This window comes from Dipodomys spectabilis, unplaced genomic scaffold, assembly GCF_019054845.1.
Source record: "Dipodomys spectabilis isolate Male_0828 unplaced genomic scaffold, ASM1905484v1 ptg000091l, whole genome shotgun sequence".
Taxonomy (NCBI): Eukaryota; Metazoa; Chordata; class Mammalia; order Rodentia; family Heteromyidae; genus Dipodomys; species Dipodomys spectabilis.
Genome location: NW_024870768.1, coordinates 871,712 through 883,998, shown reverse-complemented (window position 1 = coordinate 883,998; position 12,287 = coordinate 871,712). Strand labels below are relative to the sequence as shown.

At 47.2% G+C, this 12,287-nt stretch overlaps 1 protein-coding gene and 1 non-coding gene across 5 annotated transcripts; both read left to right on the top strand.

Moving 5' to 3' along the window:
• The first annotated feature begins 1,421 nt into the window (after positions 1 to 1,421).
• Maged2 (MAGE family member D2) lies at positions 1,422 to 9,715 on the top strand. 4 transcript variants are annotated; one of them, XM_042684889.1, is made up of 13 exons: positions 1,422 to 1,501; positions 2,970 to 3,056; positions 3,414 to 3,905; positions 4,695 to 5,003; positions 5,121 to 5,184; positions 5,425 to 5,504; positions 5,983 to 6,077; positions 6,805 to 6,884; positions 6,978 to 7,020; positions 7,340 to 7,402; positions 8,475 to 8,589; positions 8,960 to 9,400; positions 9,577 to 9,715. In XM_042684889.1, exons 2-12 carry the CDS (start codon positions 3,012 to 3,014, stop codon positions 9,392 to 9,394), a joined length of 1,821 nt encoding a protein of 606 aa, XP_042540823.1. In that variant the 5' UTR covers positions 1,422 to 1,501; positions 2,970 to 3,011; the 3' UTR covers positions 9,395 to 9,400; positions 9,577 to 9,715. The 4 variants fall into 4 exon arrangements, with proteins under 4 accessions (XP_042540823.1, XP_042540825.1, XP_042540824.1 ...); XM_042684891.1 differs by having other exon boundaries at positions 1,425 to 1,501; positions 2,983 to 3,056; XM_042684890.1 differs by lacking the exon at positions 1,422 to 1,501 and adding an exon at positions 2,049 to 2,124.
• On the top strand, positions 8,153 to 8,282 carry LOC122112079. Its single transcript, XR_006148089.1, has one exon. It is a non-coding gene; the product is annotated as a small nucleolar RNA SNORA11 (small nucleolar RNA).
• Positions 9,716 to 12,287: the final 2,572 nt, after the last annotated feature.

Below are 12,287 nucleotides of genomic sequence, written 5' to 3'. Positions count from 1 at the left end.
ATGATACAACATTTAAATATAAATAATAAAAGCATAAAAGTACTTTAAAAACAAAGATTATTATACATAAAAGTGGTGAATGCAACAAGAAGCCGAATTCAGTTATGAAAAAGAAAAAAGAGGGCTGGGAAGGTGGCTCAGTGGTAGAGTGCTTGCCTTGCATGCATGAGGCCTTGAGTTCCATTCCTCAGCACCACATAAGCAGAAAAAGATGGAAGTGGCCCTGTGGCTCAAGTGGTAGAGCGCTAGTCTTGAGCTGAAGAGCTGAGGGACAGCGCCCAAGCCCAGAGTTCAGAGGCCCCACAACTGACAAAAAAGAAAAAGAAAAAAAGAAAAAAGATGATCACCTTTGTCTACATAATAATTATCCCTTTTGTATAGTCAAAATTATCACAAATGATGCAAAAATTATTTGTGCTATATGAGGCAAAACATATGATAGACATTATTGAAAATGTAATTTAGGGGAGTAAGTTGATACATGTAGCATCAAAATGAAAAACCATTGATGGGCATCTAGCTGGTTATGAATAGCGAAGTGACAAACATGCAAACAGGTTTCTCTAGAGTAAGCTGACTTTAGACAGACTCAAAAACACAAACATGAGGTGGCGTTCTCATATATGGAATTTACCAGCTACTAAGGACATAAAAGGGTAAAGGATGGGTCAGAAAAGGCAACAGATTGGTGAATCGGATCAGAGTAGAACACATGCATATATGTAATGTGTAATGAAATCCACTACTTCATATGATGAAGTAAGAAAATGGAAGACTTGTTTTGGTTTTATTTGAGTTAGCAAAAAATACCATGTTGCTATTACAATGTTCCTCATAGCATTTTTATATCGAGAAAAGGGGGAAAATCCAAATGTTACATATGCTGGACCACCTAACTAATTTTATGGAACATATACAAAAGAAAAGTTTGTGCAGCTGTTAAGAAAAAAGTACACTAAGGGAAAGATGTCTAACTACATCACAGAAGAGAAGCAGGTCACAGAACAGTAGATATAGTGTGCTGTGTGTAAGGAGAAAACCCAAATAATTAATACATGAATAAAAAAATCTGGAGGAATGTATATCAAAATGTTAATAATGGTTACTTCTGGGCAATGAGATAAAGGCAGCCTTTCATTGGTCTGTTACATATTTCTTCATAATTCTAATTTTCACCACGACAACACATTACCTTTGTAGTAAGAAAAAATAAGGATATAAAAATAAATAAGTTCAATGAATGAACCGCTTTCAGGGGGTGGTTTGAGTTGGAAAGGCTTCAGACCGAGCCTGGTACAGTGGCATAAACATGGGCTTTGGCGTCAGACAGCCCTGAGCGGGGCCCCATTGCCCCACCCCCGAGGAAAGCGAGGGAGGGGGGTGGCAGGGGGCTGCGGAAAGGGGCTGGGCTGGGCTGTCTGCAGCTTTAGTCTAGGAGGCTGAGACTTCGAGAGGGACTGAGGGAGAGAGCAGACGCCTCTGGGACTCGCTCGAGGACAAGGTGAGGGGAGCTGTGATTGGGGTTTCTTGGGAGCCAGACACTGGTTCTAACTCCTTGGAACTCACAGTCAGGCAGGTGGGCATTTCTTTCTATACTACTTCAGCTGGAGTAGAGGTGACCTGGACTGGGGTGTAAGCACTGAAGACGACTGAGAAAGTAGACAGTTTATGACCTGGACAGTAGAGAGTAACGGAGGAAGAAAGCAAAACAGGGGACGGTGCACGTTAGGTGTGGGACGGGGAACACGAAGGAAGAGGGGAATCTTGAGGGGGGAGTGGAGCTCCAGAGAAGAGACTAGTGAATGCAGAGAGGGGTCAAGCAGTACTGGGGGGAGGGCGCGCACAGGTAATACAGAGGAAGGTGTAAGGAACGGGAAGAGGAATTATGCAGAGTAAATAGGAAATGCGATAAGGGAAAAGAGTAGGGAGCTAAGCAGAGGGAATAGGGAGGGGGCATTAGGAATGAGCAGCAGGGAGGGGGAGGGGCAGACTGGCTGGGACAGAGGCCCCCTAGGGAGGCGGAAAGGGGCGGGACCACTTCCGGCCCGGAGCGGGGAGGGCAGTCTCGGAGTTTCAGAGGGGCTTGTACAGAGTGGACACACTCGCGACTTGGAGGTGGACGAGGTGAGCCGCGGGGCAGGGCTTTGGATAAGAGCCCGTTAGGGCTCGGCCCCACCCTCTGGGATCTGGAGAAAAATCTGCTCTAAGGATCGGATCATACTGGATCCATCTGGTCGAAAAGGGAGGGAGGGGATCAGACCCCTTTTGGCTGAGTTCAGGATGGAATCACTAGTTCAACACTGAGTTGAGGGGGTGTTAATAGGGAAGGGGTGGAACCAAGATGCGTTCTGCAGTCCGGAGGGGGCGTGTTAGGAAAAAGGGCGGGACCTGGAGGCTGTGGACTTGGTATGGTTGATGTGAGAAGGGGAGGGGCCAGGACCACCGGACGCAGCGATAGTTTGGAAGGGAGGCTTGTTGAGGAGGGGGCGGGACCGAGTGGCCATGCAGACCTGGAGAGGGGTGTGTATTGAACTGAGACGGAGAACATTGCGCATGCGGATTTTGTATCGCTAAAAAGGGGCGTGTTAAGAAGGGCCAGCACCGGGCCCGCTGCCTAATGCGCATGTGCACGGTGGACATCAAAGAAAGGGCTTGTATTGGGAAAACAGGCGGAGCTGAATGGGTCCTGCGGTTTAGGCGCATGCGCACTATCGACCTGCGACTGGGGGGGCTGCACTGGGAAAAGGGGCGGGGTCCTCAGTGCTGCCGCGCTGGCACATCTTCCTGGAGAAGGGGAGGGTGCGGCCGCAGAGAATTAGGACCTAGACGTTTTGGATTTCTGTGCCTGAGAACCGAGTTGTTGGGGGTGGGGGAGGGGTTGGGGATTGGGGCCCTAGGGAAGGTGAGGATCAGCTTCCAGGGAGCACAGAGGAGAGGACGTTGTTCATTGGGTTCTCCACTTGATCCAGGCCTTCTCTTCAGGCTCAGCTCTTGCCAGGCCAACTTCAGACATGTCTGACACAAGCGAGAGTGGTGCGGGTTCAACTAGCTTCCAGGTAAGACCTCTTTCTCCCCCCACCTTCTCTCTCTGTTGATGCTTCTTTCCAGCCCCTATAGCTTCTTCAAATCCCTTGGCACTTCCCCTCCCATCCTCATCCTCCACCCACTTCTTGCCTGGGTGCCCCCCTCCCCTCCGTGGAGGGAGGAAGAGAGGGGAGGAGAGGGGAAGAAGACAGAGTGGGCGGGTCCTTGTTTAGAGGCACGGGAGGCCTTGCTGGATGGACCTAAGTGGTCAGAGCACACTGCAGGTAGGAGTCAGCACAGGTCAGAGAAGTGTAGTCTTGGAATTTGGGGGGCATTTTGCTTAGTTGGGAGTGGGGGGGCCAGTGAGTTTTCCCTGCTTACTTTTGCAGGCTACAGCTTCTGAAAAGGGCAGTGGCTCCAGAATGCCTACTCTGTTGACAGTGACCCAGAACTCAGAAGTCCCAGAGACACCAAAGGCCTCAAAGGCTCCAGAGGTCTCCGAGGCTACAAAGGGCTCAAAAGCCTCAGGGGTCTCAAAGGCCACAAAAGTCTCAAAGGCCACAGAGGCTCCTGAGGCAGCTACCACCAAGGCCTCACCTGCTACACAGCTGACTGATACCCAGGTTCTTGAAACTGCAAATAAGAGCCCAGCAGCTGACAGCAAGGCCCAGAAGGCTGACCTGAAGGCTGTGACAACACCTGCCACTGAGACCAAAAAGGTCAGCTGTGTGGCCGATAGGAAGGCCAATACAAAGGCCCCAGAGACTGAGGCTGCTGCCTCTCAGGCTCCGAAAGATGAACCTGAGCCTGAGGTTGCAGCTGCCCAGGTTCAGGAGAATCAGGATACTCGACCCAAGGTCAAGGCCAAGAAAGTCCGAAAGGTAAGACCTGTATGACCACTACCCTTGCTTTTCTACTCCTATCCTAACACTTGGGTTATTTGTTCTGCAAATATTTAGAAAGATCCCTGTGCTTATCCTGGTCACCAGGGACACAGAGGAATGTGATAGAATTCCTATCTGCAGAGAGCTCACAGACTGCTGGGAGATGAGATAGGAATATACATAGCTGCAATCTGAATGTGATGCCCTCTGTATTTACATAGTAACTGCCTGTGTGCTAGACCTTAAGTGAGGCATATTCATATAGGTTATCTTATTAAAACATAAAAATAACTCTTGTGCTATTACTGCTGCTTGAACTCAGGGCTTGGGCATGATGTCTTAGCTATTTTAGTCAAGGCTGCTGCTCTACCACTTGAGCCCAACCTTCACTTCCAGTGTTTTGGTGATTAATCGGAAATAGGAAAAACTCTGACATTCTTTCCTACCTGAGCTGACTTCAAACTGTGAAATCTTTAGATCTCTGTCTCCCGAGTAGCTAAGGTTGCAGATTTGAGCCACTATTGCCTGGCTTAAAAATCTCAGTGTTATAGAGAAGCAAGCTAAATCCCAGAAAGGTAAGTGATTTGTCTGGAATGGTCAAAACAGAGCCATTGGGGATGGAACTGTGGAAAGTAGTGGGAAACTCAGGACTCAGTATGGTCAGTGTCTAGAGAGTCTGGCTATCATTACAGAAGTAGTATTAGGGCAGGATTCCTGAAAGAGATAGTGGGAAGAAGGACAACCTGTTTTATCTGGTAATGTTGAACTTCCTCTCTGTTGATGCAGGTGAAGCATCTGGATGGAGAAGAGGATGGCAACAGTGAGCAGAATCAGGATTCTGGGACTACGGGTGGTCATAGGGTCTCAAAGGCCCTAATGGCCTCAATGGCCCGCAGGGCTTCAAGAGGGCCCATAGCCTTTTGGGCCCGAAGGGCATCAAGGACTCGATTGGCTGCTTGGGCCAGGAGAGCCTTGCTCTCACTCAGATCACCCAAAGCTCGCAGGGGCAAAGCCCGTCGTAGAGCTGCCAAGCTCCAGTCATCCCAAGAGCCTGAAGCACCACCACCCCGAGATGTGGCCCTTTTACAAGGGAGGGTAAGTACTTCATCCTTTCTATCTTGCCTTTGCTATTGCCTTGCCTGCCATCTTCTCTGTCATCTCCTGGTTTTCTGCAAACATTTTTTTTCTTTTCACCTTTTCTTCCACTCTCAGGCAAATGATTTGGTGAAGTACCTGTTGGCTAAAGACCAGACAAAGATTCCCATCAAGCGCTCAGGTAAAATTCTACTAAATTTTCCCAACCCATGCTCTGGCTGGATTCTAAGGGACATCCTTTACTCTTATGCTCCTGTCTCCTTTTCCAAAGTTCTACTTTGGTAGTGTTAGCACCTCCACTTATAAGCCCAGAACCTGATGATGCTATCTGTGGCTTAGATGACAAAGGATCTATAGCTTGGGTACAGGGGCCACCTGGCATCTCTTTAGCCCCAATGCTTGCAACACTCTCCCCTTGCAGACATGCTGAAGGACATCATCAAAGAATACACTGATGTGTACCCTGAAATCATTGAACGAGCAGGCTATTCCTTGGAGAAGGTGATGGGGCAGCCCTGGGGGATGGACACACTGGGGAAGCCATGAATGAAACACAGTTGTACAGTGGCCCTTTAGGAGGAACCACAGAAGCTTATTAATACAGTGCCATTGCTGTGCACAGTGGCATAGGGAATGGTGTGTAGACCAGCCATGGGTCACATAACAAGTCAGTGGTAAAAACAGATCAGACCTAAGCCCCCAGCTTATGACTTTTGTCTACTGCTACTGCACATGTCCTGTGTTTTAGATATTCACTTCCGTGTCTCCCTAGATTCCCAGAAACACAAAGATGAGGTTGATGACAATCATATATTTGTTGTGTGTTTACTGTGTGCCAAGTACTTAGTTTTGTGCTTTATACACAGTCACACTGACTACTCATACATGCAAAACCCTTACGAACATGGGGAGCTGCAGGATGCCCAGGAAGCTCATTAAGACCTAAGCTGATCTCACAAGCTATTCTCTCCATTCACAGGTATTTGGAATTCAATTGAAAGAAATTGATAAGAATGACCACTTGTACATTCTTCTCAGCACCTTAGAACCTACTGATGCAGGCATACTGGGAACGTAAGCTGAGAAAGTGCTGGGGTGGGAGGGGGGCTTCTGCTTTTATCCATACCAGTACTTCTCCCTTCCCTCTCTCCCTCCATCCTTGGGGGTCAGGAAAGACAGGGCCTAAAAAGCCCCTGCCCCAGTTCTTACACATGGTTCAAACCTTGTATATAGTAGTGGTGCCTGATTATGACTGACTAAAGGATGTAGAAGCCTGGGATGGGGCATTCCTGCCATCAGGTTTCTCTTCTCCAGAAACTTTGCAAGCAAGCATGCCTGTTGTTACTTGTCTGTTCCTTTCGAGTGCCTGGCCTGGTCTTGATAGAGTCTAGTTCAAGGGAGAGGGAGCTTCTCTCTCTCTGGGTGTGGGTATGTATGTAATATGATGTTTGAGGGGTAGTAGTGTCATGGAGGCTCTGACTTGAAGTCTGTCAGGCCTGTGGACTCTGGGAAAGCAAGAACTCACATTGACTGGCTGCTTGTGTTGTACCTGGTTAACTGGCATTCTTCCATTTTCTTGACAACAACCCTTGGAGTGAGTTAGGATATCCTTTTTCCTCTATTGAATCAGAGACTTTGGCTCAAGAGTCTTCAGTTCTTTGCCTTGGGTTACAGGGAACTGGAAGCATAGACTGAGATGCATTCTCCTGTATCTGAGGAATCTGGACAGGGCTAGTGAACTGGCTTGTGTATCTTGGAGATGACTCCTAGACATAAACTTTCCATCCTATTATTCTCTTAGGACCAAGGACTCACCCAAACTGGGTCTCCTCATGGTGCTTTTGAGCATCATTTTCATGAATGGAAATCGCTCCAGTGAGGGTGAGTGGCTGGGCATGCAGCTGAATGGGTGACTGTGGTCTGAATTCCACATGCTCATTTTCTGTCCCTGTTTCCTCTTGCCTCCCCTTGCAGCTGTCATCTGGGAGGTGCTGCGCAAGTTGGGGCTGCGCCCTGGGTATGATTGGGCTCTCAGCGCTTGCTGTCCATGTTGCCCTTTGGCAAGAGAGGATGGTCTCAGTATTGCATCAGTTTGGTGGTCTGGTAGAGCTGGTGGGGGGTTGGGCTGATTTAGAGGCCCCAGGGTTCTGACCTGTGTGAATTAGGGAAATGTTCTGAACTCTGTCTTCCCTTCTCACAATCTCTTGAGCTTCCGTGGAGTTCCTCCCTATGTTGAAAACTTCTTTTCCATCTTGGAAATGCCTACATGTACACATGGGAAATCCCACAGTTCCAACTGTACTTATTTGTTCTTTTTCTCTCTCTTCTGCTCTCAGGATACATCACTCACTCTTTGGGGATGTGAAGAAGCTCATTACTGATGAGTTTGTGAAACAGAAGTAAGTGTGTTTGGTGTTGGTGTGTTCCAGGTATTTTTGCCTGTTTCAGAACTGAGTGATGAAGCCATAATACATGTATGGAGTAGTAGGTTATTTCCAGGCTGATGATGGATCAGGTGTTACCTTTATCATCTCTCCCATGGGTCTTCAGTACCACTCTGCAGGGAGGAATTAGTGTCACCAGCATTGTACACATGTGGAAAACTGATGTTCAGAGGGGTGAAGTCATTTGCTCAGTTGCACAGGTAGGAAGTGAAAGAGTTGTGTTTAGAATGACTGGGTTGTTCTCTGTGCTAATCAGAGCTTCATAGAAATTAATTTCCATAAAATTTCTCTAGAATAGGCTAGGTTTTGTGCTGGGGACTTGACCTATATATCTGACTTGATTTTCATAACCACCTTGTATAAGATTACCCATCCATCTTTTACACTTGGGGGCTTAGGTCTCTGGGCAGGGATATTTGAGCTTGGCCCACAGCTGATAAAAGACTCATTTTGGCCTGGAGTCTAGCCTTGTTGACTTCCTGGCCAGAGTCCACCCTATTGTTTGTCTTTGGAGAATATGTGAGCACTCACATAGACAATTACAGGTTTTGTGAACACACAAATACACGCATGGACATACATCAGTAATATACATGGATCGTGCTGCTATTGGTTGGCTATTTCCTTCCTTTGGTGCTCTCAGGAATTTTCTATACTGCATCTTTCCAGGGCTCAGCTGTGCCTCCTTCATGTCCCTTTTGCAATGGGGTGTGCTCAGAGCAGAGAAGCTGAAGAATAGCTCCTCTGTTTACAACATACCCAACAGGAATCTGGGGCAGTTGTAGTGAGGGGGCACAACACTTGTGGCCTCCTTATGAGCAAGTGCCCTACAGGTGTCCCCTCTGCATCTCTACATGGCTTTCAGGAAGGGCCATTGGAACAGGGCTCAACATTGTGTGGGGAGAATATTTAGTTGGACTATTTAGTTGGAGAGGTGCCAGCTAGAGCCTCTCTGATCTGAGCATAGTGGAGTTATGATTGGGCTCTTTATTCCTAGGAATAAAGATGTTGAACCTCTCTTTTTAAGGTACTTGGACTACGCCAGAGTCCCCAATAGCAATCCCCCAGAGTATGAATTCTTCTGGGGTCTGCGCTCTTACTATGAGACCAGCAAGATGAAAGTCCTCAAATTTGCTTGCAAGGTAATTGGAAAGTTGCCTGAACTTGGCATAGGAAGCATATGCAGTGTATCTGGGCTGAGATAGTCTGTGCAGATCAGCCTGCAGTTCATATCTGCACATTCGAAAGCCTGTTAGTTGTCAAGCACTGTGGCAGACACTTTATCTGACACTATCAGACACATTTAATACTTCCAACTGATAACACCACCCTGTATTGCAGGAGAGAAAACTGAGGCCCAGAGAACTTGCTAAGTGATATGTCCAAATAATGGAACTAAGGGTCCATGTAGGGATGGAGTAGTATGTGCAGCATTTAGAAAAGTGTGTAGTGAAGAGTACGTGCTTAAGCACCTGACTGCGATCCTTCTAATTGTTGTTATTCCCATTTCAGGTACAGAAGAAGGATCCCAAGGAGTGGGCAGCTCAGTACCGAGAGGCAATGGAAGCAGACTTGAAAGCTGCAGCTGAGGCTGCAGCCGAGGCCAAGGCGAGGGCTGAGATTAGAGCTCGAATGGGCATCGGGCTCGGCTCTGAGAATGCTGCTGGGCCCTGCAACTGGGATGAAGCTGATATTGGACCCTGGGCCAAAGCCCGGATCCAGTCAGGAGCTGAAGCTAAAGCCAAAGTCCAAGAGAGTGGTGGTGCCAGTGCCAGTACCACTACCAGTACCAATGCCAGTACCAGTACTGGTGCCAGCGCCAGCGGTGGCTTCACTGCCAACAACAGCCTGAGCGCCACACTCACATTTGGGCTCTTCGCTGGTCTGGGTGGAGCTGGTGCCAGTAGCAGTGGTAGCTCTGGTGCCTGTGGTTTCTCCTACAAGTGAGATCAGGTATCTGCCTTTGTGATGATGGAAGTACCTGGGCTTTGTGGGGATGGGAGGAAAAGCTGAAGCCTAGGTTGGGGAATAATGGGGACCTTGTGCAAAGATACGGTTTTTGACAGTTTATTCCTTCCTCTTTGGTGGCTATCAATTGACTTTTTATTCTCTTTTACTTGTGTTTGCAGATACTGGTAATCTCAGCAGTCTTTCTCTTCAAGTCAGGGTGCACCTTCAGAAACATACTCAACACAGCACTCTAGGCAGCCACTATCAATCATTGAAGTTAACACTCTGCATTAAATCTATTTGCCATTTCTGAGTTCATTTTTTTGTTTGTTTTTTGTTTCTGTTGATGTGGGGGTTTTGTTGGGGGGTGGTTGACACATTCTGCTATCACATTTTAACAGGAATTGGGAAGGTTTCCATCTCAGTTGATGCTATGTATCAAGTACTGCTGTCCTTGATCCTGTGATATTTTTGTATTCCTGGAAGCATGATTATCACAGGTCTCTGGGCTAGGTTGGACCCCATTGCTAGGCTTCAGCCTTTCTGAGGGGGTGGAATCACTCTTTGAAGATGCACCAAGAGGTAAGTTTGGAGCTGAAAACAGAGGTAGAGGAAACTGGACATCATATGTAGACATGAATGAAGCAAGTAAGAGGTAGGTAGTTAAGACAAGAAACAGGAACAAGGGAACATTTTAATGGGGAAAGAGTGCATAGCTTGCATGGCAAGAGCCAGTGGGGAGGGAGAAGCTGGGTCATGACTCATGAAGCCCCAGCCCTGAGCAGGTAAGAGGGGATGGGGAGGAGGTAAGGCCTCGAAGGAGGTACTGTCTAGACAGGACTTCAAGAGAGGACTGTAGAAATATATGTAGAGTGTTGTAAAACATGAATAGGCTTAGAAAAGAATGAGAGAAGGTGAGATAAATTGAGGACAGGGTGGTATTTGCAGATAGAAGTCTTAGTGAAGGCCACGAATGGGGAATAGTGTTAAGTATCCTGGGTGGATACTGCATGTCTGACAGCATTATGCGTTATCTGGGAGGGGCGAGGAGAAAACTAAATTTGAACTGGGGGATGACAAGGTCCAAGTAGTGAGTGGTTGAAGGAACAAAGATGGTAGTTCCTGCAGATGACAGGCTTGGTAGGCCAAGGTATTGGTTGGGCTACCCATATGGACAATCAAATCACCTGGATGATGGCAGGGAATTGGGATTGAGTGGCTTAGGAGTCAGGTACCTAAATCCCTGCCTGTGATTGAAAGCAGTGTTCTCCAAGCTACACTACCCACTAAGGGACAGGGCTCTCGGGCTATCAGAAACTCATTCCTATATTTTAGGGGTACTGCCCTGCACCTTTAGGAAGCTCTCACCACTTCATCTCTGTATCACCAGGTTCTTCATCACTGGGCTAGTCTGATGGAAAATGAGGCCCTTTTCATGGCTACCTCTTCCCACTTGTAGACCCAAGAACCAAAGGAGAAATGTGGATTAAAGCTTAAGAAGTAGGTTTGGGGGGGGGGGGAGGTAAGCCTCCATCAGTGGCTTACACTTATAATCCTAGCTACTGAGAAAGCTGAGGATCATGGTTTGAAGCCATCCAGGGCAGGAAGACCATGAGACTCTTATCTCCAAAAATATAGTAGCAGGGCTGGGAAGGTGGCTCAGTGGTAAAGCGCTTGCCTTGCATGCTTGAGGCCCTTGGTTCGATTCCTCAGCACCCATAAGCAAAAAAACAAGCCAGAAGTGGTGCTGTGGCTCAAGTGGTAGAGCGCCAGCCTTGAGCTGAAGAGCTGAGGGGCAGAGCCCAGGCCCAGAGATCAGGCCCACGACCGGACCCAAAATAAAAAAAAAAATATAGTAACAGAGCTGTGGCTCAAGTGGTAGAGCATTATCTTTGAGCTGAAAAAGTGCAGGGACTATGCCCAAGGTCCTGAGTTCAAGCTCCAGAATTGACCGAAAATAAAAATAGAAATAAAAACAACCCTCCAACCAGAGTTGCATGGTCGCTTGCCTGTGGCCACCAGTTGAGACTTGTTTTTCACTACTGATGTGGTCTTCACTAGAAGATCTTCAATTGATACCCAGTCCATGGTCTTCTCAAGGTGTTAGGCAGTGCCCAGGGCAGGTAGACAAGGTCAGAGGCAACTTGGGCCTCCGAGGGAGGACTCCCGTGTATACTGCCTTAGGTTACCTCAGATTGCTAATTATCCCTAATGAAGGGATGGGGATAGTGGAGGGTGGTGAGGAAACTCAGGGACTGTGATTTTTGTAACAAAAATTGAGTTTGAAGTACTTCATAGAGTTAAGGGGGAGTCATAGTCATGAAGAGCTCTGTCCTCACGATTTACATTCCTTCCACAGGCCACTGATCTTGCAGGACTCCCCACCTCTTCCCTCCCACAAAGCCTAGAATTTGACAGGACAAAGAGTTGACTTTGCCTCCCTTCTCAGGCCTTAGAGCAGTGAAAACAGTTGGCCAGAGAAGGAATAAGTCTAGTCCATGGCAAAGAGGAGGAGTGTTGGAACATGGCATAGCCACCATTGCCAGCCTGGATGCCATTACTAAAGTGAATGGATTCCCACAATTTCCAGTTGTTTCTTTAAATATTAGTACAATCAATAGTAAATCAATACAATCCACAAGAAGTATAGATTATATCATGTACTTTTCCCTTGGCTAAGAGTGGGCAAAGCCCCTCGAACCGTTTCTTTACCTATTTATTACCCTTTAAGAAGCCTTTAGACATTTGTGTCCCAACATCTAGTATCATGGATATCAAATCACTGTGTATAGTTATGCTTTGTACATAGAATAAGCATAAATTTTACTCATTTTATTCAACACAGGATTAATAATAACTACATTTTTAAGTTAAAGGTTAAATATGAAAA